The sequence below is a fragment of the Nomascus leucogenys genome, chromosome 24, assembly GCF_006542625.1.
Source record: "Nomascus leucogenys isolate Asia chromosome 24, Asia_NLE_v1, whole genome shotgun sequence".
Classification (NCBI taxonomy): Eukaryota; Metazoa; Chordata; class Mammalia; order Primates; family Hylobatidae; genus Nomascus; species Nomascus leucogenys.
The window spans coordinates 20,217,417-20,243,941 of record NC_044404.1 but is presented as its reverse complement, the minus strand read 5'-3'; the positions used below and the strand labels follow the sequence as shown (position 1 = coordinate 20,243,941).

At 47.9% G+C, this 26,525-nt stretch overlaps 1 protein-coding gene across 4 annotated transcripts; it reads right to left on the bottom strand.

Annotated features, from left to right (window-relative positions):
- Window positions 1-824: 824 nt before the first annotated feature.
- On the bottom strand, window positions 825-23,925 carry PLA2G5 (phospholipase A2 group V). 4 transcript variants are annotated; one of them, XM_030805754.1, is made up of 6 exons: window positions 23,861-23,925; window positions 7,889-7,938; window positions 6,531-6,675; window positions 3,837-3,913; window positions 2,844-3,007; window positions 825-2,158 (listed from the first exon to the last, which is right to left on the bottom strand). In XM_030805754.1, the coding sequence occupies exons 2-6, from the start codon at window positions 7,926-7,928 to the stop codon at window positions 1,805-1,807; spliced, it is 780 nt and encodes a 259-aa protein (XP_030661614.1). In that variant the 5' UTR covers window positions 7,929-7,938; window positions 23,861-23,925; the 3' UTR covers window positions 825-1,804. The 4 variants fall into 4 exon arrangements, with proteins under 4 accessions (XP_030661614.1, XP_030661612.1, XP_030661613.1 ...); XM_030805752.1 differs by lacking the exon at window positions 23,861-23,925 and adding an exon at window positions 22,456-22,724; XM_030805753.1 differs by lacking the exon at window positions 23,861-23,925 and adding an exon at window positions 16,065-16,135.
- Window positions 23,926-26,525: the final 2,600 nt, after the last annotated feature.

Sequence of the window (26,525 nt, the reverse complement as noted above, 5' to 3'; positions counted from 1 at the left end):
AATTTCCCCAGAGCTGTTCACAGCAGCCAAGGTGGAAGACAGCAATGGGATCTCCTCCACTGAGGATGACGCCCAGAGCCCCAGCCTGACTGGCCACCCGGGGACAGCCTCCAGAATCCAGAGATGGTTGCAGCAGGGATGACATGGAGCTGGCCCTCAGCTGGAATCCAGGGGCTCCCCTGATGAACCCCTAATGTGGGTGAGTCCCTGAACTGCTCCTTTTGTGGGCTGGGGTTGAAGGCAATGTGGGATAGTGGCCAGAGCCCAGGGTTTAAAGCTAGGATCTGAGATCGAATCCTACTTCTGCTGTTGATGTGCTGTGTGACTTTTGGACAGTCTCCTAAACTTTCTGGGCCTCAATTTCTTGGTAGATAAATGAAGGTTCTCCATGGTTCCTTCCAGCTCAATACCACACCAGCCTGTAGTGTTGCCTTCACAATCTCATAGCATCCTTCTCCTGTGTGGATGCTGGGACTCTGAGCTGGGATGTGCCAATGAGAAGGGCCTGCCCACACCCCCTCCTACAGAACTTACCAGCAAAACACTGCCCTGCCTCCCACCTGACCCTCATGGGAGAACGGAGAAATCTGGACTGGGTTTCTCTTCTCTGTCATCCAGAATATCATGATTGAAGGAAAATGGGATTAGAGTGAAGCCTTCAATCTCCCCCACATACCCATTCAAAATTGGATCTGGGAAATGGCTTTGATTTTAAATATTTCATGAGCAAATTCAGCATTTAAGTCCCTCCCCGTGTGGCATTGTCAAATATAGACACTGAGTCTAAATCAAACTTTTCTAAAGCACTGGTGCATTCAGGGTAATCTCATAAAATTAAATTTTATTTTGAAAACATTCAACACTGGAGCTTCTTAAATATAGACCCTATTTATCATGCAGTTATTTTGGGGTATGTCGGAATAAAGAAGCCATAGGTCCTTTCTTGGAAGGACATTCCTTTGTTTTGGAATACATCCTTTCTTCTTTCAGTCTTAGTATCAGAACGTCCATTCTTTTATGAATTGATAGATGGGTTGGTTTTTTTAATGTCCTTACTTTGTAAAAACTAAACCCCACAGTTGACACCTATTAAAAAAAATTCCTGCTGTGTGAAATCCTAGAACCTCAGCATCCCCCATATCAGCATCAAGGTGGGCTTTAGAAGTCTCATTTTACATTGCAAGGAACAAGACCGTTTCTTTCTCAAAGAGACTGAAAGTCAAAGAGGTTCAGTAATGGGTCCAAGACCACACAGCTGAAGAAGCCAGCACCGAGATTTGAATGCCACCCTCTCTGGCCTGGAAGCTGAAACTGGCATAATCACCAGTTATCTTTCCCCGACCCCATCGAGGAAGAATGAGACCCAACACTGGAGAGGACCCCAAGGTTTAAGGAAATAAACCCAAGAGAAAGCCTGAAGCTCATCCCAGAAAACCCTGCATTTACTAATCTTCCCTTCTGTCTCTGAGATAATGTAGACACCTTTGGGTTTATTGCCCCAGCGGCAGAGAAAGAGGCACTAGCGATCCCCCACAGCAGAGGAAAATGCCAATGTGGTTTTTATTAGCCTTGAGAATGAATTTTATTTAATACCCATACACCAGATTTAGAGAGTCAATTTGGCTCTTCTTGTGTAAAAATTCTCTGGAGGGTGGTGGTGATGATAAGCTGATCGCAGAAGCTGAGAAGTAAGTGCATCTCAGGAAAGTGTTCCAAATGGAGTCAGGATGCTGTCTTCAGAGAAGAAAAGAGACATGGCCAACCCGGAGCTGGAGGAGAGCTTTTGGCACCAGAGGGGCTGCCCTCAGAAGTGGAGGCCTAGGGACCCTGGGACCCTACCAAGTCCTATGACCAGAGTCACTCTCCTAGGACTCACTGGAGGGTACAGTGTGGCCCTGGGGGTCCTCCAAGCTTTGAGAAAGACTGAGGTCTGTGACTTAGGAGCCTCTCTCAGGAACCAGGCAGAGTCGGAACTCTGTGTTGTAGAAAAACAGAGCAAAAGTCTTGGTCTGGGAGGAGCTCGCTGGGGAGGCCTAGGAGCAGAGGATGTTGGGAAAGTATTGGTACTGTGGGTTGTAGCTCCATAGGTTTCTCTTGAGGCAGTAGACGAGCTTCCGGTCACAGGCACAGAGCTGCACATGGCAAAAGGGCCCGGGCTCTGCAACAGGACACCAAGAGCAGAATGAGGGTGGGAAGAGCATGCTCCAGTCTCAGCAGAGACCCCATAGACTTCCTGCTCCGAGGAGCTTTCAGCCTGATGGAAGAGGCATGGCTCCCAAATCGGGGGAATAGAGAATCTGATGGAAGGGGCACAGCTGCTGCTCAGGGTGAGATTTCAGTCCAAGAGACAGCTCCTGCCCTCAGGGAGTTCCTAGTCTGATAGAGGAAGCATCTTCCTTCCTCTGGGGGACTCCCAGTCTGATGGTGGAGGCAGCTGCTGCTCTGGAGGAACTCTCATTCTCATAGAGCAGAACAATCCCCAGATTTAGCCTTGAACTCAGAGGCCCTGAGCTTGAATCCTACTGTGTGCACTGGCAGGCCTTCGAGCTTCCCGTTTCGTGATATCTAAAATGGAGGAGACTAAACATACTCTACAGGTATTTTGGGGGGGAATCAAGAAAAAGGAAGCATGTCAAGCACTTTTGCACCCAGTGGATGCTGTCTAAGACGATTCAGCCCTACCCTGGGGGTCTGATACAGCTGCAATAATTCTGCTCGTGTCGTCCCAGTTCTGCACCCAACTCCTCCTCCCGCAACAAGATACAGGATGGCTGTTCTCTAGGGCAGCTGAACTTAAAGTCAGGTGCTCTTCCAATGGCCCGAACGGGAAGCCCCAGCCTTACCGCAGGTGACCAGGCCCCGCGCGAATCTGTATTTGTAGGACTGTGTCCGAATGTTGCAGCTCTTCTCCTCCAGCCGCCCATAGCAGTGGTCATGCACCCAACAGCACCTGCCCGTGCAAGAGACTTAGATCCCGAGTAGGAGGGGTGCCCTCCTGACCCCATCCCTAATAGGAGCAAAAATTCAACCACGTCACTTTAGCAGAGGCCACCTTGGTGGACGCGATGTGGCAGGGAGGATCTGGTAGTGTGACTTGAGTAATTTCCTGCTCCTCATTTCTAGCCAGCAGGTCATGGACTCTCGTTTTCCTCTTGGTCTCACAACTAGACTACATTTCCCAGCCTCCCTTGCGAGTAGGTGTGGCCACATGATTTGGTCCCCGCCAGGGGAGGTAGGTGGAATTAATACACTCCCCCTCCAGACCTGCCCAGACAAACCACCCACACTTTACTCCATTGTCCCTCTGCCGCCATCCTTCGGCTGGATGGAGATGACCCAGCAAAGGATTCTGAGGCCACAGGGGATGGCAGAACTCAAGATGGGAGGAGCCAATGTGTGATTCCTACTGAACTGTTATGTGAGCCAGAAATAAACTTCTCGTATCACAGGTCCCACATCTGTGGATCAACCAATATGGATGGAAAATGTAAGCAGGCCTATTGTGTCTGTACTAAACACGTACAGACTTTTTTCTTGTCATTATTCCTAAACAATACAACAGCAACTTCCATAGCATTGACGTTGTATAAGCTATGATAAGTAATTTAGAAATGATTTAAAGTATGTGATCACAGCTGGGCGCGGTGGCTCATGCCTATAATCTCAGCAGTTTGGGAGGCCAAGGCAGGCAGACTGCTAAAATCCAGGAGTTTGAGACCAGCCTGGACAACATGGTGAAACCCTGTCTCTATTAAAAAATATATATAAAATTAGCCAGGCATGGTGGCACGTGCCTGTAGTCCCAGCTACTCAGGAGGCTGAGGTGGGAGAATCACCTGAGTGCAGAAGGTCGAGGATGCAGTGAGCTGAGATCGCACCATTGCACTCCAGCCTGGGCAACCAGAGTGAGACCCTGTCTCAAAGAAAAAAAAAAAGGTTGGGGGGATGCAATCACGTAGGTTATATGCAAATACTATGCCATTTTATATCAGGGACTAGAGCATCTGCAGATTTTGGTATCCACGGGGATCCTGGAACCAGTCCAAGAGATGACTGTATGTTAGGGTAGCAGACTGCATATAAAAGGTTTTCTTGGTTTACAGAAAAATTGAGATCTTACAGAGGAAACACCCAGTTCCTCCTATTACTAATATCTTATATTAGTATGAGACCCTTGTTAGAATTAATGAACCAATATTGATACATTGATAATTATTCACTAAATAATAATACATCATTATTACCACACTAATTGTAAAAAAAAAAAAAAAGCCATAATTGATTCAGAGTTCCCTAGTTTTCACCTAATGTCCTTTTTCTGTCCCAGGATCCCACTGGGGATCCCATGTTACATTTCATTGTCTTGTCTTTTTTTTTTTCTTTTTTTTTTTTGAGACAGAGTTTCGCTCTCATTGCCCAGGCTGGAGTACAATGGCACGATCTCAGCTCACCACCAAAACCTCCGCATCCCAGGTTCAAGCGATTCTCCTGCCTCAGCCTCCTGAGTAGCTGGGATTACAGGCATGCGCCACCACGCCCAGATAATTTTGTATTTTTAGCAGAGATGGGGTTTTTCCACGTTGGTCAGGCTGGTCTCAAACTCCTGACCTCAGGTGATCCACCCGCCTCCACCTCCCAAAGTGCTGGGATTACAGGCCTGAGCCACCGCGCCCAGCCCATGGTCTTGTCTCTTTAGGCTCCTCTTGGCTCTGGCGGTTCCTCACACTTTCCTTGTTCTTGACTGTTTTGAGGGGTACTGGTTAGATATTTTGTAAGATGCCCCACTATTGGGATTTGTCTGATTTTCTTTTTTCTCATGATAAGACTGGAGTTTGGGGCTATTTACTTGGTTGCTAAATTGTTCCAGTGTTGGCCACTGGGGGCTCTTTCAGTCAGCACAGGTGCCTCTTGTCACATCCCCATCAATGTGGGCTTTTGTTTTGTTTGTGTTTATTTAAGTACTTCCTTACTTTTTGGCACTAAAAGAAGTTCCAGGCTCATCTTGTATATTTCCTGCCTTGGTCCTAGAATTGACCATTTCTTTAAGGAACCCTGGCTATATATATATGACTTGGAAGGGGCCTTCTATTGAAGAATGACATTGGAAACTAGATCTAGGCATTAAGTGTGCTTGTTGCTACTGGGATGTCATTTCTTTTAGACCCTCTCCACTGATAGCAAAAGAATGTTTCTATTTGCCCATGTGTATTTAAAAAAAAGTATATGCTACTTGGGAGACTGAGGCAGGAGAACGGCATGAACCCGGGAGGCGGAGCTTGCAGTGAGCCGAGATTGCGTCACTGCACTCCAGCCTGGGTGACAGAGCAAGATTCCGTCTCAAAAAAAAAAAAAAAAAAAGTATATGATCACACAGGTTATATGAAAATACTGTGCCATTTTATATCAGGGACTAAAGCATCTGCAGATTTTGGTATTCACAGGGGTCCTGGAACCAGTCCGAGGGATGACTGTATGTTAGGTGTAGCAGATTGCACATAAAAAGTATTCTTGGTTTACAGAAAAACTGAGAAGATCTTACAGAGGAAACACCATTTTCTCCTATTACTTACATCTTATATTAGTATGATACTAATATATCCATGATATCTATGCATACTGCTACCTATGCATACTTCCACATGTAAACATCTGCATCTACAATAAGCTAAACAGGAGTCCATACTGATGTCTCCAACTCTAGTCCTTTTGCACGTGGATCATTCTGGCTTCCTGCCTTGGCTTATCCCACTCCAACAGTGAGAAACTTGGCCCCAACCATCTGTCCTTCATTTGCTTGATCATCCCTTTCCTTTATATATGTCTAGCAGTATCAGAATTGTTAACCCTGTTGGGTATGCTTTCCAAGGAACAAAATCTCCCATTTCACACATTCTTCTAGAACTTTAGCACTTCCCGATCAAGAGGTGGAATCTAGATGCCCTCCCTCTTAAAGCCTTTGTGACTGCCTTGACCAAGATTACAGTGTAAGTGACACAATGGGATTTCTGAGGCTGACTGTAAAACACCATACCCTTTGGTCTTGCAGTTTGGGGTCACTCACTCTTGCAACCCAAGAGTCACCATGCTGGGAGGGATCCCAAACATCCTTGGAGGGCCTAAGTGACAGGAATTGAGGCCTCTGACCCGCTCCTAGGCCAGGAGACGCTGAGTACTTGCCAGCCATAGGAGTGAGCCATCTGGAAGGTGGATTGTCCAGCCTCAGTTGTCCAAGCTGAAGCTGAGACAAGCCACCCCCACAAGCCCTACCCAAATGGCAGATTCATAAGCAAAGTAAATGACCAGTGCTGTATAAGCTACTACATTGAGGACCACTTGTTATGCCACAGTCGACCAACTGACACCTTAGGCCACTGAGATCTTGGGATCGCCAGCTAACTTCTTTGAGGCTTAATTTTCTTATTTGTAAAATGGTACTTTAATACTCATCTTCCAGAACTGATATGGAATTGAATAAGAAAACATGGGTGCAGAGCCTGGAGCCCAAAGGGCAGTTATAGCCATCAGCTCACCAATCGGTGCCATCCTTGGGGGTTCCTCGGCCGCCCCAGCCGCAGTAACAGCCATAGAAGCCATAGTTTGTCAGCGCATTCTTCCCTGTCACCTTCTTGATCATTGATTTTAGGTCCAGCAAGCCTCCTTGCACAGCAGGCACACCTGGAAGATAGCCCATGAACCCAGGTGACACCCAGGCAGCCCAGCCCTGCTTTAGGCCCACTGCCCAACATCTCCTACCCTTTCTCTCACCCAGGGCTTGGAGGGACCTGCGTGTCTCTTTTTTATTCTCTCCATTAGTGGGAAGGGAGGTGCAAGCAGTATGAAGAATTGGTTAAGAGTTTGGAATTGAAAAATGAGCAGACCTGGGTTCAAATCTGGGCTCTGCCACTAATTCAAAGTATGATATTGAATGGAGTCAGAGCCTCAGTTTCATCATCTGGAAAATGGGGACCCAAAATTAGCAGCTACATCTTGGAGTTGTCATGAGGGTTAAAATAAGATCAACTATGTAAATTTTGAGCACGGTGGCAGGCACATAGTAAGTGACCATGACATTTAAGGTATAATTCATAATGTATTTGCATGAAGCAGGCAGACAGGAGCTTCCTGTCTCTCTTGGCAATATATCCCTCTTCCCTACCACTCCCTCCCCTCACACCCTTTAGAACATAAGGCAGAGAATCTAAAAGCAGGATGGGACTCTTAGAAAAATCGCTGAAGCCGGTTCCCTCATCTTACAAATGGGAAACTGAGGCGTGGAGGGAAAAGGTGCCCTGTCCAGGGTTTTACAGTGAGCCCAAGGCTCTCTCCTTGCACCAGGCTTCCAGCTCCTCCTAGAGTCTCTAGGGATCTAGCAAGACATCAAAGAGCAGGACAGCCTGTCGGGGGTTGTATATACGGTCACGGGGCCGCAGGATGGGACTAAAGCCATCTATACAGTCATTTCCCAGCTGGACAAGCCTGAGCTGAGAATGACCCAGGAATCATAGGTTGGGATATTTAGATTAAGAGTTTTGATTTTTATTTGGATTGATTTGGGGATTTTGTAAATCTTATTTTATTTGCATACAAGGAAAAAATCTGCCTCCTACATTTGCCAGCCACATAACCTCCATGTCCACAACCTTTACACAGCTGAGGTACAATATCTCCTAGGACCCTGCCACAGCCTTACGCATGGCCTGCATTAGCCCATGCCAGATGAGGAACAGACGCTCGGAGGCATGAAGGCTCTTGCTGACGTCTATGCAGTCAGTGCAGAGCTGAGATTCAAAACCACGTCTCTACGACCTCAATGGCTGGTGTCCTTTTCACCACCCTGTTACTCCCATGGGGTAAAAGTTCATTCGGAGGTCATGGGGCCAGCACTTACTACAAGCCAGGAACCAAGCCAGTGGGAGGAGGCCTTTCATCTCTGGGGTTCTGGAAAAAAAAACACAACCCATGACAGGTCTATCAGGCAATGCCCCCGTGGCCCATTCAGATCCCACCCTGGCTCTCCACCAGGCCCCACCTATTCCACTCCCCGTCATGGTGGGCAATAAACAAGGTGAGTCCAGCCAGAAAAGATGAGGCAAAAAACTGGAGGTCCACTGAGGGCCCTGGAGGCACAGGGGCAATAATGGAAGCATTCGCAGGGACACTGTCCCTACCACCAGTGCACTTTTAGCCACAAACGCCCCAGACATACTCACCCCATTAGCAAAATGGTTAAAAGGGACCAGAGAATGGGCAGGGTTCTTAAACGGAGATTTGGTGGCATACGTGAAGAAGCAGGACTTGATATAACCTAGACATGGCCTTTGATGAAAGATGTAAGACAGAAGAAAAAAATTCCTGGCCACAGAGCACTTGATGCCCACAGCAGGAGGGCAGAAAGAAAGCTGGTGATTCTATATCTCGTACTCCTTTTAGCTCACAGTGCTGTAGTTGCCTGTTTTCAAGGATGTCTACCCTGATGGTTCTTTGCAGGCAGAGGCTGGGCAGATGCACCCCTCTATTCTACCACTGAGAATAGTGCCTGGCCCAGAGGAGGTGCTCAGCAGTGAAGCCTGGGCACCCACAATGTGCTAGTGGCTTTCAGGGCCTGGTTATGGCTCTTATGGGCCCCAAGCGCTTTTGCCTTTGTAGGCATCTTTCTGCTATATCTTTATATTTATATCTATATTCACATGATTATTTTTGACAACTATGTTGCTATAAAGAAAAATATAATCCAAGCTGGATTTATTATTATATATTCATTATTATGTTCATTTCTTTCCTCTTAGTTTTAAAAGAATTTATAAAATTAAGACATTCTCCTGGGACCCAGGCACTGTGTCTGCCTAAAGAATAAGTCAACCCTGGGGGCTCACGAGAATGCTGCGGGGTAGGTATTACTGTCCTCATTTTGCCACTGGGAAAGTTGAGGCTCAGAAAGCTCAGGGACCTTGCCAGAGGTCACACAGCCATTAAGCAGTGGAGGCTGGATTCGAGCCCCATCCTTCTGCACCCCTCACTGCACCACACAGCCTCCCTTCCCAGAGGTATGAATCATTTGAGGGGTCTGTGTTTGCTCCTTCTCATGCTCTACCTCTCAGGCCAGAGCCCTTGGCTTCACTTCTTAGAATCTGTCTTTGGTAAAAACAGCCATTGCCAGCCTAGAGTCCAGGAAATTCCATGTGTCTCAGGCCAGCACCTGATTCTAATTTGGCTTCTCGGCGGTTCCTTGCTGGCAGCTGCCTGATTCCCTTCCTCCCAGGATCCAAAGTCCTTGTTTGTCCATAGCTGGGCAGGCCTGGGGCTCTCCCCTTCAGTGCTCTGTTGTCTCAAGTCCCTGAGTTGAACGGTCGCTTGTGCCAGAGCTCTACCTGAACCCCTGGCACCTCCCAAGACCTGGCCTCCAAACACGCCTCAGACTCCCCGGGGCTCCTGGCTACTGGGCTGGCAGGCCAGCCCTTGTCCAGTAGCAACTCTGAGTTCCAAGAACATTCCTGAGGGTTCTGTCCACAGCTGGCCTCCAGGACAACCCTTGTCCAGCAGCAACTCTGAATCCCAAGAACATTCCTGGGGGTTCTGTCCACCCATAGCCTCTGCTCCAAGGGCTCCAAACAGTCAAAGAAATGGCCCTAGAACCCACCATTCCACACCAATCTTTCTCTGCTGCTCCCTGGAGCTGCGGCACAAGGACACCAACTGCCACTCACTGAGCACCTCTGGTGTGCCAAGCACTATCCACTATCTCTCTAAACCCATCAGTGACCTTGGCAGGCCCGGTGTCTGTCCTTTTAAACAGTCATTTGTTCAATGAATAACAGTTGTTGATTTTACAGATAAGGAAATTGAGGCTCAGGCAGGTGAAGTGAGTTCCCCAAGGGTTTGGCCCAGGACTGTGAATCTATTTCTTTGACTCTATTCCACTGCCTCTGAGCATCTCTGGGCACTAAACATGCTTTTGATTTTCTATATTTTAGGACGCTTTGACATCTTGGAGGCCAGAGACAGCCTGCTCCTTCCAGGGCTAGTTAATTCCTAGATACCTCAAATGGCTCCTCTGTGAGCCTGCCTTTCATATGCAGACCGACTGTGACAGTAGGTAGCTGATCAGACAGGAGCAGGGCAGGAATGTCAGGCGACCATCAGGTGATGGGCAGGCAATTGTTAACCGTCTCTCTAAAATAATAACTGGTCACAGCCAGCACCAGGGAAAGGCAGTCTCCCAATAAACAGGAACACCTGAAGCGGGTGATCAGCAGCTTCCAGTAAGATCTCAGGAGCTGGGTGAGTGGGCTCACACATGTGCATGAAGAGGCAAAATGGCAGCATTTAACTGGTATATGACCTGCTAGGGACGTTCAGCTGGTAAGGGAAGAACACCTCAAAGGAGCATGTGCACCACTCCAGTAAACACACTGCGCATGCTCCCTCCCAAGTGCTGGCAGGTCACTGAGCGTGTGGACAGCCCACCCCACCAACCCAAGGGAAGAATCAGGGAATAAGGAAAACAAGACCCTGGAAGTATGCCAATGTATAAAACCCCAAGTCAAAGGTCAAACAGAACCCCCGAATCTCCCAAGTCGCCTGGTTGGCCCCTCTTCCAAGTGTACTTTACTTCCTTTCGTCCCTGCTCTAAAGCTCTTTAATAAGCTTTCACTTCTGCTGTGAAACTTGCCTCAGTCTCTCCTTCTGCCTTATGCCCCTCAGTCGAATTCTTTTTTTTTCTCACTCTGTCGCCAGGCTGGAGTGCACTGGCACCATCTCGGCTCACTGCAACCTCTGCTTTCCAGGTTCAAGTGATTCTCCTGTCTCAGCCTTCCAAGTAGCTGAGATTACAGGTGCCTGCCACCGTGCCCGACTAATTTTTTGTATTTTTAGTAGAGACGGGGTTTCACCGTGTTAGCCAGGATGGTCTCGATCTCTTGACCTCAGGATCCACCCACCTTGGCCTCCCAAAGTGCTGGGATTACAGGCATGAGAATTCTTTCTTCTGAGGAGGCAAGAACTGAGGATGCTGAGGCCTGTATGGATACGTCCTACTGCTGACACAACCAGTCCCTTGGCACACCCAGGCCACCTTTCCCTCACTCTCACACTCCAAGCCAAGGTTTCTCCTACCCTAAATCACCCCAGGGCCAGACACTGGACAACTAGGGAAGCCTGGAGTTCCACTGACATGATTCAAACTGGCCGGTCCTAAACTGTGTCCCCTGCCCTACCAGCCTTTCCCAGAGATCACAGCAAAGGCCCTGGGCGATGCTTCCCGTGGCTCCTCCTGACCTGCTGACCTGGCACTTCCTGTGTGCCCCTGGGTGGGAAGCAGGCCCTCTTCTGGGAGCTGTAAATAACAAGCTATCTTTTAAATGGCAATCATTTCTTGATCTGTTGGCCTCCCCATACCTGGAGAAAACCAACCTCCCAGGTGCATTTGAGAACACCCTGGAAAGAGTGAAAAAGCAGTTTTGTGGCGGAGGTGGCAGAGGCATGGAGTGGCTGCCCCAAAGAGTGGAGAGCCACTCCACTCAGTAGAGCCCAAAGCGGGCCCCAGAAGGAGGATATGGGCTCAGCTATTTTAATCAAACGACCACAGAGAGGAAGCGCATAGCCGTGAGAGAATTTCAGAGGAGGGCAGCGGTTGCAGTAATGAGAGGGGAGAGAATAGAGACGGACAGCCCAAAGGAAGATGTGGAGGCCAGGATGTGGCCAGGTCACCAAGGAACGGGTCCCCCAAGTCCACATGCAGCAGCTCCAGGACCTCCCAGTTCACGTCTCCTGGCTGGAAAGAACGCACATTGCGGAGCCTCACTGCACAGAAGGCGCCGCTGAGCCCTCCTGCTGTCTATGAGAGAGGTGATGGGGGTTCACTCCTCTCCAGGCCGTTCCCCTGACCAAGGGGGTCAGGTGTCTCCTCTCATAGCCCCTCTCTCAGCCCTGCTCTCCTCACCTTCCTCAGGCAAAGCAGCTCCAAAGATGAGATTCCTCACCAGTGAGACCTTTTCTCCGTCCTCAGGCCCACAGAAGAGGCCGGGGCTGGGCCTGCCTGGTTTTAAAGACCTGTCACCTCCCACACTCCTGCGTGGGCCAGCTCCAAGATTCCTGGTAACTCACATAGGAAGCCCTACTTCCCCTCACCCTGGCACGACCCCTGGGGATTTTTTTCCACTGTGTATTCAGAAGCAGTTGTTTATTTTGGTTGTTTTTTTGAGACAAAGTCTGGCTCTTTTGCCCAGACTGGAGGGCAGTAGCCCTATCTCAGCTCACTGCAGCCTCTGCCTCCCTGGTTCAAACAACTGTCCTGCCTCAACCTCCTAAGTATCTAGGATTATAGGCGCACGCCACCATGCCTGGCTCATTTTTGTTTTTAGTAGAGACTGGGTTTTACCATGTTGGTCAGGCTGGTCTCAAACTCCTGACCTCAAGTGATCCACCCACCTCACACTCCCAAAGTGCTGGGATTACTGCCACAAAAGCAGCTGTTTTCTGAAGCAGGTCACAGTGTCCAGGTGGCTATCAGGAGAGACAGTGATCAGAGTTGGGCTTGGGCCACCCACGATCCAGGGCTCTTCCCCACCAGGAAGAGGAACCCTGGAATCCCCCTCCAGGGCACAGCCTCCCTCCCACCCACCACACTGGGTCTTTGCCAAGTCCCCCAGCCGTGGGATCCTGCTCAGATTTTATCCTGTCTCGCTCAGCCTCAACCCAGGAACAGCCAGGGAAGACAGGCAGCCCTGCTCCCGAACTTGAAGCTTTGTCCATGTCCTCTTCCTCTTGTTCCTAACTTGCCAGCCCCCAACTTTTTCTGCTCTGTTCCTGAGCTGGGGTGAGTTGGGAGATGCCTGCAGAAACACCACAGAACATTGCCTGCCACGTCCAGGTGGTAGCCCTTTTTTGGCACCGGACTCTGTGCTAACTTCCTACAGTTCTCCCCTCGGAAGGGGAAAGTGCCAGGCTTGCGGTTAGAGAGATGCAAGCTGGAGTCCCAGCTCAGCTACTTAGTATCTGTGTGACCCTGGGCAAGTCACTACATTTCTCTGTTCTTAATGTAAAACGTGAGAATTATGAGCCCCTCCAACCCCAGAGGCTCCTGGTGAGGAATGTACTATATAAAACAAGGCACATGTGGGTCAGGCACAATGGCTCACCCTGGGAGGCTCAGGTGAGAGGATGGCCCAAGGCCAGGAGGTCAAGGTTACAGTGAACTATGATTGCACCACTGCACTCTAGCCTGAGCAACACAGCAAGCCCCTGTCTCTATTAATGAATAAATGAATACATAAAAATAAAATAAGGCATATAAACTCATGTCAGCTGGGGAAGTGTGTGGCCCAGTGGGTAACATCACAGGCTGTATATCAGCTCCAAGTCCTGGGTTCAAATCCTGGCTTCCTCACCACTAGCCACATCCCCTCAGGGCTGACTGAAGCTCATCTGCCTCAGACAGCTGTTGTTAGGATTAAATGAATTTAGAAATTTATAACTTAGAGCCATAGCAAATGCAGAGTAATGCTAATAAATCAATGACAGCTCACCTTCTAGAGTGTTCTCACAGGACATAGGTAGCTACTAGTATTCTCCATTTTCTACTTCTGTTAATTCCACCCCTCATGCCACCACCCCACACACACTTTTTTGAGAAGACTTATTTTTTGCTTTTTTTTTTTTTTTTGAGACAGGGTCTGTCTCTGTCCCCCAGGCTGGAGTGCAGGGGCACAATCACAGCTCACTGCAGCCTCCACCTCCTGGGCTCAAGCCCTTTTCCCTCCTGCCTCTGCCTCTCGAGTAGCTGAGACTTCAATGGGTACCACCATGCCTGGCTAATTTCTTTGTGCATTTTTTATAGAGTCAGGGTCCCACCATGTTGCCCAGGCTAGTCCCAAATTCCTGGGGTCAAGTGATCCTCTCACCCATGCCTCCCAAAGTGCTGGGATGACAGGCATGAGCCACTGTACCCCGCCAAAGACTTGGATTTTTGGCTTCTGCCTCTCCTTGCTGTTGACTTCTTTTTCTCTCCCTCTCTCTTGTCATGGTAGCATTAGAGAGAAGCCCCTCCTTAAGGCCCCCATGAACCCTTCTCTTCCTAGGACTAACCACTGGGCTCCCAGAAGAACCCTGTGAATTCAACTCAATATCAAAAATATTTATGAATTGTCTACTACTTGCCAGGCACCGGGATCCCACGGTGAATGAGACAGAACTTGTGCCTTCACAGAGCTGCCCTTGTGGCTGGTGGGAAACAGATAGTGAAGACAGAAGTAAACATAGATGGTGTCTGGCAGTGATCAGAGCCGTGGGGAAGAGTCCTCTCCCCATCCTTTATTTTCATTTCTCCTTCTCAACCAGTTTCCTCCCCCACCTACGAATACACACCTGCCCCGCCATTCTCAACCAAACAAAACCAAGCGACAAAAAGGAAAAAAAATCCCTTGTCTCTAGTGACAATTCTACTTCTTTTTTTCTCTAAAAGCCAAATTTCTAAACAGAGAAGCCTGCCCTTCGTCATCCCCCACTCTGAACCCTTCGCTGTCTGGCATCTGCTGCATCCTTGAGCTTGCCCTCAGGGACCCCCAAAGCCTGGCATAGCCCAAGCTTGGGGGTCACCTCCTCAGTCCCTCAGGGCACTCATCTCAAAGTCCACCTCCTCCTTCTCAAAACTCTCTCTCCCTCTGGGCTTCACAAGGCTGCACTGTGCCGGCTGCCCTCCTGTGGCTAATCCCCCCGTCCCATCTCTGTTGGCCCCCCAAATGCAGGTGTGTTTGTGGGACCTGCCCTCTGGAGTTGCCCTTCTCTGTCTCAGCCACTCTCTGGATGAGCTCATCCGAGTTCAGGGATTTAGCTCTTATTTCTATGCAGGCATCCGGGGGTGTCCCGGACAGAGCAGTTTGGCCCTAGCTTTGACTCAACAAACAATGTTTAATGAAGCAATGACTGAATACAGGAACCAGGAGAAAGCACAACGTCAGATCCAAGATCCAACATAGGAGAGACGTGTATTCAAATCTGTGTCTCAGCTCTGACCACGTGTGTCACCTGAACCAGCTTTTTCTCCTCTTTGGGTCTCAGTTTTATCTGTGTAAAACAGGATAATCATAGAACTAGCCTCGCTTAGTAACGCCGAGAATTCGGTAAGTCAGGCAGAGGGGCCCGAGACAGTGCCTGGCACCCTGTAGGTGCTCAATAAGTCATAACTACCATAAATATTATTGTGATTATGTCTTTCCAGTAAACTGAGAACTCCATGAGGGTAGGCTCTGTGTCTGCTTCACCTCTGTAAACCAGCACTTGGCACATAGTAGGTGCTCAGTAAGAGTTTGCTGAGTGAATGCATGATTCCTCTGGCTCCAGCTCAATTCTCACCCCACTGCCCAGTCCACACATCAAATATGATTACACAGAGATGGATGGATGGATGGATGGATGGATGGATGGATGGATAGATAGATAGATAGATAGATAGATAGATAGATAGATAGATAGATAGATAGATAGAGGGATCGATGGATGGATAGATAGATAGATAGATAGATAGATAGATAGATAGATAGATAGAGTCTGATATTCTATCCCAATAACCCTTGGGAACCTCAGAACTAAACTCACTGTCCCCTCAAAACAGTCTTTCCCAGTTCCCCTTTCTTGGTAATGGATCCAACCATTCACACTTCGGTGATTAAAGATGCCCCAGGCACTTCCACCTCCAATTGAATGGAAGCCTCTTGAGGGCAAAATTCTCCTCTGATCCATTTCTGATCTCAGCACCTAGAACAATGTCTGACCCATTATAGATCCTCAAGAAGTATTTGTAGAACAAATTAAACACACTTGTTCTCTGTCATTTGCTGGGTCTATCAAGTGCAGGCTTGCCCCAGGGCTAAAGCCCTGCCAAGGGTAGCCATGGAAACCTGGACACTCCCTCACCCTGAGAACCTAAGCTGCTGAGATATCCCTGGCCTTGTCAAATGGTTTGCTGGCACATGGAACAGGATTACCCAGGGCTCATTGGCAGAAAATCTACATCATGTCCTCCTCCTCCAGGAAGTCTCCCATGATCCTTCTTTCCACAGGGAGCTTACCTGTCTCTGGAATGTTATAGAACTCATCTGATACGCTGTCCACTCTGGCATTTCCTGTTGGAGGGGATTACAAGGCTGATGGCTCAGAAAGGAATGAGGGAAGAACTCAGTCTTTAATGAACATTTGCTATGCCACAAGTGCAAGGCAAGTTCAGCATTCATGGTATTCCTTAATCTTCACAAAATCTCATGGGGGCATTATGATCCCAATGTGTAAGCAAGGAAACAGAGGGGCAGATGTTAGGTACCTCGTCCAAGGTCACACAGCTAGTAAAAAGAGGATCCAGAATCGTACACCTGACCCATCTGTCTGTCAAATCCATGTTCTTTACAAAAAAGGGTTGAGACCCAGTAAGGACATAATGATTGGGATTTTCACAAGACATCTCACCAGAGTGTCACGTGGTTTCCTTATATAAACAAGGTGGAAAAGTGAGAGCTGAGTTACAGTTGGTTAAGTTGGTTCAGTGTTCCAATAATTGCTGATGAGTGGAACTGGATTTTTGGTTATAAACTTTCAGCCCAGGGCTCCATACTGCCCTAGGAAATGCTTTGCTTGATCTACACGGTGCTTTAAAAAAAACAAAATGGAATTAGCTGCCAATGTATAGATGCTAAGAGATTGTAGACAGAAATCCACATTTCCAGGCCAGGCACAGTGGCTCATGCCTGTAATCCCAGCACTTTGGGAGCCCAAGGCAGGCCTGAATTGAGGTCAGGAGTTCGAGACCAGCCTGGCCAATGTGGTGAAACCCCATCTCTACTAAAAAGTACAAAAATTAGCCGGGTGTGGTGGTGAGTGCCTGTAATCCTAGCTACTTGGGAGGCTGAGGCAGAAGAATCACTTGAACCCAGGAGGCAGGGGTTGCAGTGAGCCGAGGTTATACCACTGCACACCATCCTAGGGGACAAGGTGAGACTTTGTCTCAAAAAAAAAAAAAAGAGAAAGAAATCCACATTTCCACATTTCCATTTCCAGTTTCTTTTTAAAAAGATCTAGGAATCCTGGGTCTGGACTCCTACAGGGAACAACTGGCCATTGCCAAGAAGTAGCTGCCCCCATAGATGTGGTATGTGTTTTGCTCTGCCCTAGTCCTCAACCACTCCTTACAGTTTTAAGTCCAATCTGCCTCACAATTGCTCTCTGCCTGGAGGAATCTCTGGTCAGTCCTCATAAGCCAATACAAGCTGCAAACCATGGACTGAGGCTGGATGCATGGTGCCCATGCCCTGGAACCACCACTTATTAGCTGTGTGACCTCTGGCAAGTTTCTTAACTGCTCTGTGCCTTAGTTCACTATCATGAATAATTGGGTAAATAATTGTACCTGTCTCATCTCTATGTTCTGAGTTGGTACACAGTAGGTGTTTAGGCACGTAGTAAGGTCTCAGTAAATATTGGTTATTTTTAATAGAATGGTGGGACATGCCCCCAAGTGACTGCTCAGAAACTTTCTTCAAGTGGTTAGGAAGAATTCAGGAATGGTGGGAAGGACTGGCCAAAGAGATGGAGCTGGGTAGGTCACAAAGGCCCTTGGGGGTCAGACTAAGGAGGTTGGATCTTGATCTTGTCCTGATCTTATCCTGATCTTGATCAAGAACAAGATAACCTGAGTTCAACAAGAAGAGAGTGAACAGGCCCTGTCCAAAGACCCCCAAAGCTGAAATGTACAAGGACAGGGTGGGTAACACAGCTCAGCAATCACATGCGTGACCCCCAAACCCAGTACTAGTCACATCACAGAGGCAGTGGTCATCTTTGGCGGTTATGGCAGGAGTGTGGTGCCCAGAACGAGGGCTCCTAGCAGGCCACACCCAAAGGGATGTGCCTGGCCCTGGTCCCCCATGTGAGCAGGCTTAGGTGGTGTCTGGATCATAGGAGACAGAAGGGAGGGAATTGGGGAATTGGGGCTGACTTGGGTTTGGAAGGTGGCTGGGGGTACCCAGTCTGTCTCTAAATCTCTGAAGGGCTGTGGGGTGTAGGAGGAATCAGAACTGTCCCATGTGGCTCCAGATTGCGGAACCAACACCCACCAGGCACGGACGCGCTAAGCAGTCAGATTTTGGCTCGATCCAAGAACGTTTTTCTAACAGCTCATGTGTCCTGGGAATTGAATGAGCTGTCTTGGGAGTGGTGAGTTTCCTCTCCCCGGAAGGCACTTTTTATTTGCCACTTTTTAGGAAAATAAATGTCGCATGGGAGGTGGGCACTGAGTGGGTGGGCTATGCCCCTGCTCGACTTCTCAGGAAAAGGAACTTAATCTTTAAGTGTTGGAAACACTTAAAATGCAGACAAGATCTGTCAAAGCTCATGAAGTCAGCTTCGTCGGTTATGAAGCCTCAGTTCTATCCTGTAAAAAATGTTTTTAAAATTACATTTTGCCAAGGTTCAAAAACAAAGAAAACTCATAAGCCCTTCAGCTGCTCCGTAACATGAAGACAGCTGTCAACTGTTTTGTGCTCCCTGCCCTGTAGGGCCCCCTCCCCGCAACATTTTATGCAGGCCAGAGTCATGTGCAGATATGTGGCAAGAGCAATGACCAGCATGAGAGAAGTGGATGGGCTCCAGGGTGCCCGCAGGCTCTGAAATTCTGTGCTCTCGAATTGACTTATTCTTGAACTCTCTGAGCTTTTCCAACAACAGCTTTTGCATTTCCTGCTCCCCCTGCCTAGAATACTTAGTCCTTGATTCTTTATCCTCCAGGTCTTGCCTTAAATGCCACCTTCCCCAGGAGGCCTCCCCTGACTACCTACCCAAGGTCACTCTGTTTTTCCCCTTCATGGAACTGACCATCATCTTTAACTCTCTTTTACTTACTTGTTTATGGCTCATGTGCCTTATGCCTTCCCCTAGAATATAGGCATCTGAGGGCAGGAAACATGTTCGTCTTGTTCTTTGTTATATTATTAGCAGGTAGCAGAGGGCCTAATGCATATCTTTTTCTTTTTTAGACGGAGTCTCCCTCCGTCACCCAGGCTGGAGTGCAATGGTGTGATCTCGGCTCACTGCAACCTCCGCCTCTCGAGTTCAAGTGATTCTCCTGCCTCAGCCTCTTGACTAGCTGAGATTACCACGCTGGGCTAATTTTTGTATTTTTCATAGAGACGGGGTTTCACCATGTTGGCCAGGCTGGTCTCGAACTCCCAACCTCAAGTGATCTGCCTGCCTCGGCCTCCCAAAATGCTGGGATTACAGGTGTGAGCCACTGCACCCAGCCCCTAATGCATGTCTGGTGGCTGATAATTATTTGTGGAATAAAAGAATGATGGGATGGATGAACCAATTAAATCTGGAAGTAGAAGCAGCCCCATGTGGATTTCAGCCAGGCTGTAAATTGGCAGCTTCCTGTAAAGATACACACCGCTAGTTCTATCTGGGTGTCAGCCTAGGATGCACATTGCAGCTTATACATATGTTACAGCTATTGGTTAATAACAGGCTCAAGTTCAACTTTCACCATAACTTTGGCTGAGAAGGCAATCCACACACCAACTTCATAGCAAATACATGTTTTATCTTTGAAAAATGTAATCCATTAAACTGTTCATTCTTAAGAAATCTACCATGAACTAATCTTCCTGTCTTTCTTTCTGTTGTTTTTCCTCCACCTAAAATGCTCTCCACTCTCTTTTTCTAGCTGGTTAAAGCCTACTTGTTTTTCCACATGGTAATGTCCCTTCTTTTTCTGAGGAGGGAGAAACCCTAGGAAAGGCTGTCACTCTGCCTGGCAAGATCACAGATGGTGCCCAAGGTTCTAGGCTCATGAGCCTCAATCATCTACAATTCAAGGCCACTCCACCTGTCTCAATCCCAATCCAACCCAGCAAATGTTTCTTGAGCAATTTTGTGGGCAGAGGTCCCATTAGGCACGACGAGGACCAAATGCAAAGTGAAATCCACCAGTGCAAGCACCGAAAAGTTTCTAACCCAGTGTCTGTCTGTTAGGAGAGGGGATGTGGGAACAGGCCTTCAGAATGTCCATCACATCTAGAATAACATTGAAACTCTTTCCCTGGGCCTAAGAGGAGGTGCCTCCTCTTTTGAGACACCTTCCCTGATACCTCCCCAGCAGAGTTCATGGCTTCCTCCTTTTTTCCTGGGTCAATCTTCCTAACCTCTGTAACAGCACACAGCACATCCACCCAAGTCAGAGGCACCTGTATCCCCTCACAGGACATGGCCCCGCACAACTTGGCCCCCCACCTACTCCAGCCTTGCCTTATACCACCCCTAAACATTCCTGGGAAGAAGCTGGATGTGAAGGCTTTTAGTTCCTTAAACTCACTAATTTCAATCTCTCTCTCTCTCTCTCTTTCTCTGACTCTCTCTCCCTCCCCCTGTTCCCTTTTCATCTGTTATTCCCTCGCTTTCTTCTCTTACTCAACTCCTACTCATCTTTGTAAACTTAACATACTTATCGTTCAATAACTATTTAGCAAGCACCTATTATGTGCCAGGCACTGTTCTAGACACTGGGGATACAGCAAAGAGCAAAACAGATGAGAACCCTACCCTCATGGCAGAGCTTGCACTCTGGAGGGAGAAGACAGAAACAGACAAGCGAATAAGTAAAATGTACAGCTTGTCAGGTGGTGATCGATGCAATGGAGAAAAATAAAGCAGGGAGCAGGGTGGGAGTGCTGAGTGTGCGTGTTTGGGGATGGAGACGGGGACTGTTGATGGTGGGAGTGGCCACTTTTGATTTATTTATTTATTTATTTACTTATTTATTTATTTATTTATTTATTGAGACGTCTTGCTCTGTTGCCCAGGCTGGAGTGCAGTGGTGTGATCTCAGCTCACTGCAACCTCCACCTCCCGGGTTCAAGCAATTCTCCTGCCTCAGCCTCCCAGGTAGGTGGGACTACAGCTGTGCACCATCATGCCCGGCTAATTTTTGTATTTTTAGTAGAGACAGGATTTCACCATGTTGGCCAGATTGGTCTCGATCTCCTGGCCTCAAGTGATCCACCCACCTTGGCCTCCCAAAGTGCTGGGATTACAAGCATGAGCCACCGCACTGGGCTGGAGTGGCCACTTTAAACAGGGTGGCCAAGAAAGGTCTTGCTGGGGAGGTGACACTTGAGTAAAGCCATGAAGGAGGTGAAGGAGCAGGCTATAGGGACATCCTAGGGGAAGAAAGCTCCAGGCAGAGAGAAGAGCAAGTAAAAAGGCCCCAGGGTAGGAGCGCACCTGTGAGCTGGGAAACGTGGAAGCTGGGTCTGCCTTTGCCAAAATGTCTTGTGAATCCATCGCCCTGCCCCGAACTGGATCAATCCCCTGCTCTGAGCTCTCCCAGTACCATGTGCTCTCTCTCTTCACAGCACCAATCATATTGTGTTGCAATGTCTCTCCCACCAGGCTGTGAGCAACCTGCGGACAGGGACAGTGTCTTTTATTAATACTTTGACATCTCCAATGCTAAGTGTAGGGCATGATACATATTTATTGATGAAATCAATCAACAAATGAACAAACTAGACTGTGAATCCTTGAGGGTGTCTCTTTTATCTCTCCCTGGCAGCACCTAGCACTCTGTATGGCACAAATTGGGTCCCAGGAAAAAATGTTTGTTCAATGGCTAATAAAAATAGCTGATGCCTTATTGAGCCCAGATACCACGCTAAGTTCTTTATGGGGCTTCTCTCATTTTATCCCTAAGGTGACCCTATGAGGTAGATATTACTATCATATGCACTTTGCAGATTGGGACACTGAGGCTTGAAGAAAAAAAAATGGCTCACACCTGTGCAGAGCTGGTCAGTGACAAAGCTCAGAGTTGTCCTGATCCATTTGACTCCCAAGGCCACGTATACTTAGCCCAAAGCTAGACCGCCTTCAGAGAGGTGAGCGAGAGAGAGAGAGAGATGGAGGAAGGCAGGAGAAAGATCTCCCTATAAGGGCATCTTACCCTCCTCTGGGTTTCTTTCTGTGTGTACCGAAGTGTCTGGCACACAGTGGACGCTCTCAACAGTCAAGGGATGTTAAATAGATGTCGGCGAGTTCTCTCCCTAAAGGGGAATATTTGCCTGTGGTTTAGGTTAGAAAGAAATCCAAGCAAGGCCTCGGATTAATGTAAACACAAGTCCTAACTCAGCCTATTCACAGCTCTCCCTGGTTTTGCCCGTAATTTTAGGTATGACCTTCTGGTAACCTCCATCTTCCCTTGAGGTGTGGCCTGGCCTCCTTAAGAGCCCGCTCTTCAGGCCTGACAATGACAGGTGAAGGACCCCAACAGCCTTAGAGAGACTCCTTCAACAGAGGCTGTGCCTGCCCACCTCCCCCTGGGCCTCCTCTTGGGCTCTCCACACACCCCCTTCTCCAGTCTCTCCCTCCCAGCTGGCATCCCTCCACAAGCCCCAATTTGTGCAGCCCCCATCAGTAACTAACCTCTTTGGCCTGGCCTCAAATCCTGCTCTAGAGGTCTGCTCCCATGAGCAACTTCCTTGGGCAGACCCCGGAGCCCCGGGTCTTGCTGGCTCCCCGTCTCCAGTCGGAACATTGGTATCCACAGACCATGGATCCGGGGGGAGCCAAATTCTTGGCCTCCAGAATCTTAAAGCTGTGAATGGGAGTGACCGATGATGAGGACAAACCCGGAGGTGGGGAGGAAAAACTTCTGCCTGGACCCAGCCGGGTAGAACCCTGCTCAGCCTCCGACTGCCTTTGCAAAGGGAGGAAGTCCTGCACAATCAGGGCCTGTGGCTGGCTGTCCTGCCAAAGGGGCTGGGCAGTCACCCAGAGAATTCCAATGTGGGTGGATTTGAGTCCTGAAGTATCCAGGTCACGGCTTTAGCACTTCACAAGCCTTTGCTAATCCCCTCAGCCTGAAGTAACCCCTACCTCAGTCCTGGGTTCAGAACCTTCTTAAGGCTCTGACAGCCTGCTAAGAATCTTGACTATCTGAGTCCATGGGGGCTCATCAGTCTTGGCGGGGACAAGAACATGAACACAATACTGTATCTAGTATACAGTAAAACTATCTAATATACAAATTTCCCCTATTGTCCCAATAATGGTTTTTATATCCAATTTGTTGGCTTTTTTCCAATCCGGAATCCAAACAAGAATCAGGCATTGCATCTAATTGTCGTGGCTCTTTGGTGTCCTTTAATCTAGAAAGTTCTTTAATCTGGTTTCTTTGTTTATTTATTTATTTATTTATTTTTTGAGCTGAGGTCTCACTCTGTCACCCAGGCTGGAGTGCAGTGGTGCAATCTCAGCTCACTGCAGCCTCGGCTTCCTGGGCTTAAGCGATCCTCCCAGTAGGTGGGACCACAGGCACATGCCACCATGCCTAGCTAATTTTTTTTATTTTTTGTAGAAACGGGGTTTCACCATGTTGCCCAGTCTGGTCTCAAACTCCTGAGTTCAAATGATCCACCTGCCTCAGCCTTCCAAAGTGCTGGGATTACAGGTGTGAGCCACCACGCCCAGACTTAATCTGGTTTCTTTTTTAAAATGACATTGATGCTCTTGAATCCAGACCAGTTGTCTTGCAGAACACTCACCAATTTGGATTTACCTATTGCTTCCTCATGATTATCAGGTTAAATGTTTTTTGTAAGAATATTACATAGGTCAGATGAAGGGCCTGCACACTTTCAATGTTACTAGTCATTCCCAAAATACTCTCTTGAATGGATGTGCCAGTTTACACTCCTGGTGGCACCATAGCCAGCACTTGATAAGATCACATTTGTCAATTCTTCCCAATCTGAAGAGTATAAAATTGTGTATCATTGTTTTCACTTGCTTCCCCTGGCTGTTGGTGCAACTGAGCATTTTTACATACACATTATGGCCGTTTGGATTTCTTCTTCAACGAATGGTCTGTTGGTATCTGTGCCAATTCTGGACCTCTTTGTCCTAACTTCCATCCGGGTCCTTCCTGGCTCTGCTGTGTTGGAGAAGGAGGCAGGGGGAGTGTGTTCCCTCAGGCTTCTGTATCAGCGGCTTCCAGGAGGCAACACATTGGAAGACAAGACAACAAGTGTTTGCTACATATGTTGCAAATATATTCTGTAAGCATGCCAATTGTCTTTTATTTATGGCATTTTTATAATATAAAAACTTTTGGCGGGGCGTGGTGGCTCAATATATATCAATATATATCAATATTGAGTCATTAATTTTAACAAGTGTGCCACACTAATTCATGATGTTAATTAAGAGGAAAATCTGTGTATGTGTTGGGATAAGGGGGCGGTATATGGGAACTCTATACAATTCTTCTGTAAATCTTAAGCTGTTCTAAAAAGAACCATCTATTAATTTAAAAAGAATTCCTATTGTCATAAATGCCCTGAAGTTATTGTGTGCGTTCTCATTACAATGCAAGCATGGTAAATACTTTATTTTCTTCGTTTGTTTCAGGTCTATTTTGTGTTTGACATGTTTTGGTGCTCTCGGGCAGTACATCTCAAATTTTCCTGGTCTACAGGTCAACTGGGGGATTTTGCTAAGATACGGATTGTGATCTACCAGGTCTGGGGGAAAGCCTGAGATTTTTATATTTTTAACAAGCTCCCTGGTGATTCCCATGGGGCTGGTACATGGTCCACACTTGCAATAGCAGGACCTACAAGCAGACAAACAACACTGGAGACCCAGACTCCACCCTTTGTACTATGTTTTCTTTCTTTTTCTTTTATTGTAGAGACAGGGTCTTACTACGTTGGCCAGGCTGGCCTCGAACCCCTGGCCTCAAGCAATCCTCCCACCTTGGCCTCCCAAAGTGCTGGGATTACAGGTGTGAGTTACCATGCCTGACCTTGTATTCTGTTTTCTTCCTTTCTTTTTTTTTTATTCCTTTTTTGAGATGGAGTCTCACTCCGTCACCCAGGCTAAAGTACAATGGCACGATCTCAGCTCACTGCAACCTCCGCCTCCCAGGTTCAAGTGATCCTCCCATCTCAGCCTCCTATGTAGCTGGAACTACAGGTATGCACCACCATGCCCAGCTAATTTTTTGTATTTTTAGTAGAGACAGGGTTTCACCATGTTGGTCAGGCTGGTCTCGAACTCCTGACCTCAAATCATCTGCCTGCCTCAGCCTCCCAAAGTGCTGGGATTATAGGCATGAGCCACCACACCCGGTCTGTACTCTGTTTTCTCAATAAGGAGGAAGAACTATCTAATTTTATGACTATGCTAGCCAGTAGTTATATTTTTTAAAAAATCAATCTTGAAAGGTCTGTTTCCACTGATGTTTCATCCTAAGTCATATCTATTTTCTATTTCCAAAGGCATTGGGATTCCCTGCTACAATTAAATGAGTCAGTTGACATCAGAAGTTCATATGTCCAAGTGAAACTCAGCGAAAGGTCCATAATGCTCCCTGGCAGTCAAAGGGCCACTAAGTGTTGGTATTTGCATAAGTCAAGTGCGTTTTGCATTCTAGAGGCGATCAAGGTCACTGCCAGAGTTGCCCCGACAATGGCTACTTTGTGGTCAGTAAGAACATGCTGCTTACTTGAAAGAGAGTCTTAAGCAGGTGGCAAACGTGATGAGAGAAGGTGATTGCACAGGACAGATTTCATGTTCCCTGATAGCTAAGGCTCCGGGTGAAGCCTCACAGAGGATTGGAGCCCCATTTCTGCCATGAACTTGCTAAGCCTGTTTCTCCATCAATACATTGGGATGATTGAGCTCCATCTGTGTTAAAAGCTCCTCCAACTCTGCATAATTATTTTTATTTTAAGCGTATTCATTCCAAATCAGGGCCTGGCTCTTCATTTTCCAGGCAAGGGTTTCAAGTTTCCAACTGCAGCCTCTGCGCCTGCCATGCTCATCCTGCCTTTGGTCCATAGAACAGTGGTCAGATGAGGTGTCTGTCCCTCCAGCTGCCTGACTTCACATCTTAAAGCCAAGGAAGAGTCCAGTTCCGGCGGGGGGCAGCCTCTCCTGGGCAGGTCAGAAACAACTCCAGGATGTGAGCAAAGATAGAACCCACTCTTCCCCATCCCTCTCCCCACAGTTTCCACTGACCCCAGCTGGCCTCAGAGACATTTGGCTGGAGAAGATCCTGGCTCCATTCTGGAGCCAAAGAAGACTTTACTGCAGTTTGATAGACTCAGAAAGTCGACTGAAAGAATGATGGAATGGGCAGCCAGCACTAACCAGGGCACCAATTTGTTGTGAGAAAATCAAACTCTTTTGGTTTTTTTCATTTTCATCTTCATTTTTATTTTTTTAGGGAGGTGGTCTCACTCTGTTGCCTGGGCTGGAGTACAGTGGCGTGATCATAGCTTACTGCAGCCTTGAACTCCTGGGCTCCCATCCTCCCACCTCAGCCTCCAGAGTAGCTAGAACTACAGGCACGTGGCACGATGCCTGGCTTCAATGTAAACCAAACACAGACTCTCTGAGGGACTATGAGTAGGTGCTTCCCCACGTCCATGGATCTTCTCAGTAGTAAGACCTGGGCTCTAGAAACTTGGGGCCACAGATCTCTCAGA

Coding starts and splice junctions, on each gene's coding strand:
- PLA2G5 (XM_030805754.1), bottom strand. CDS start 7,928: ATGAAAGGCCTCCTCCCACTGGCTTGGTTCCTGGCTTGTA. Junction 6,676..7,888: donor GGCTTGGTTCCTGGCTTGTA/GTAAGTGCTGGC, acceptor GCTATCTTCCAG/GTGTGCCTGCTGTGCAAGGA. Junction 3,914..6,530: donor CCCAAGGATGGCACCGATTG/GTGAGCTGATGG, acceptor TCTTTGAGACAG/GGTCTCACTCTGGTTGCCCA.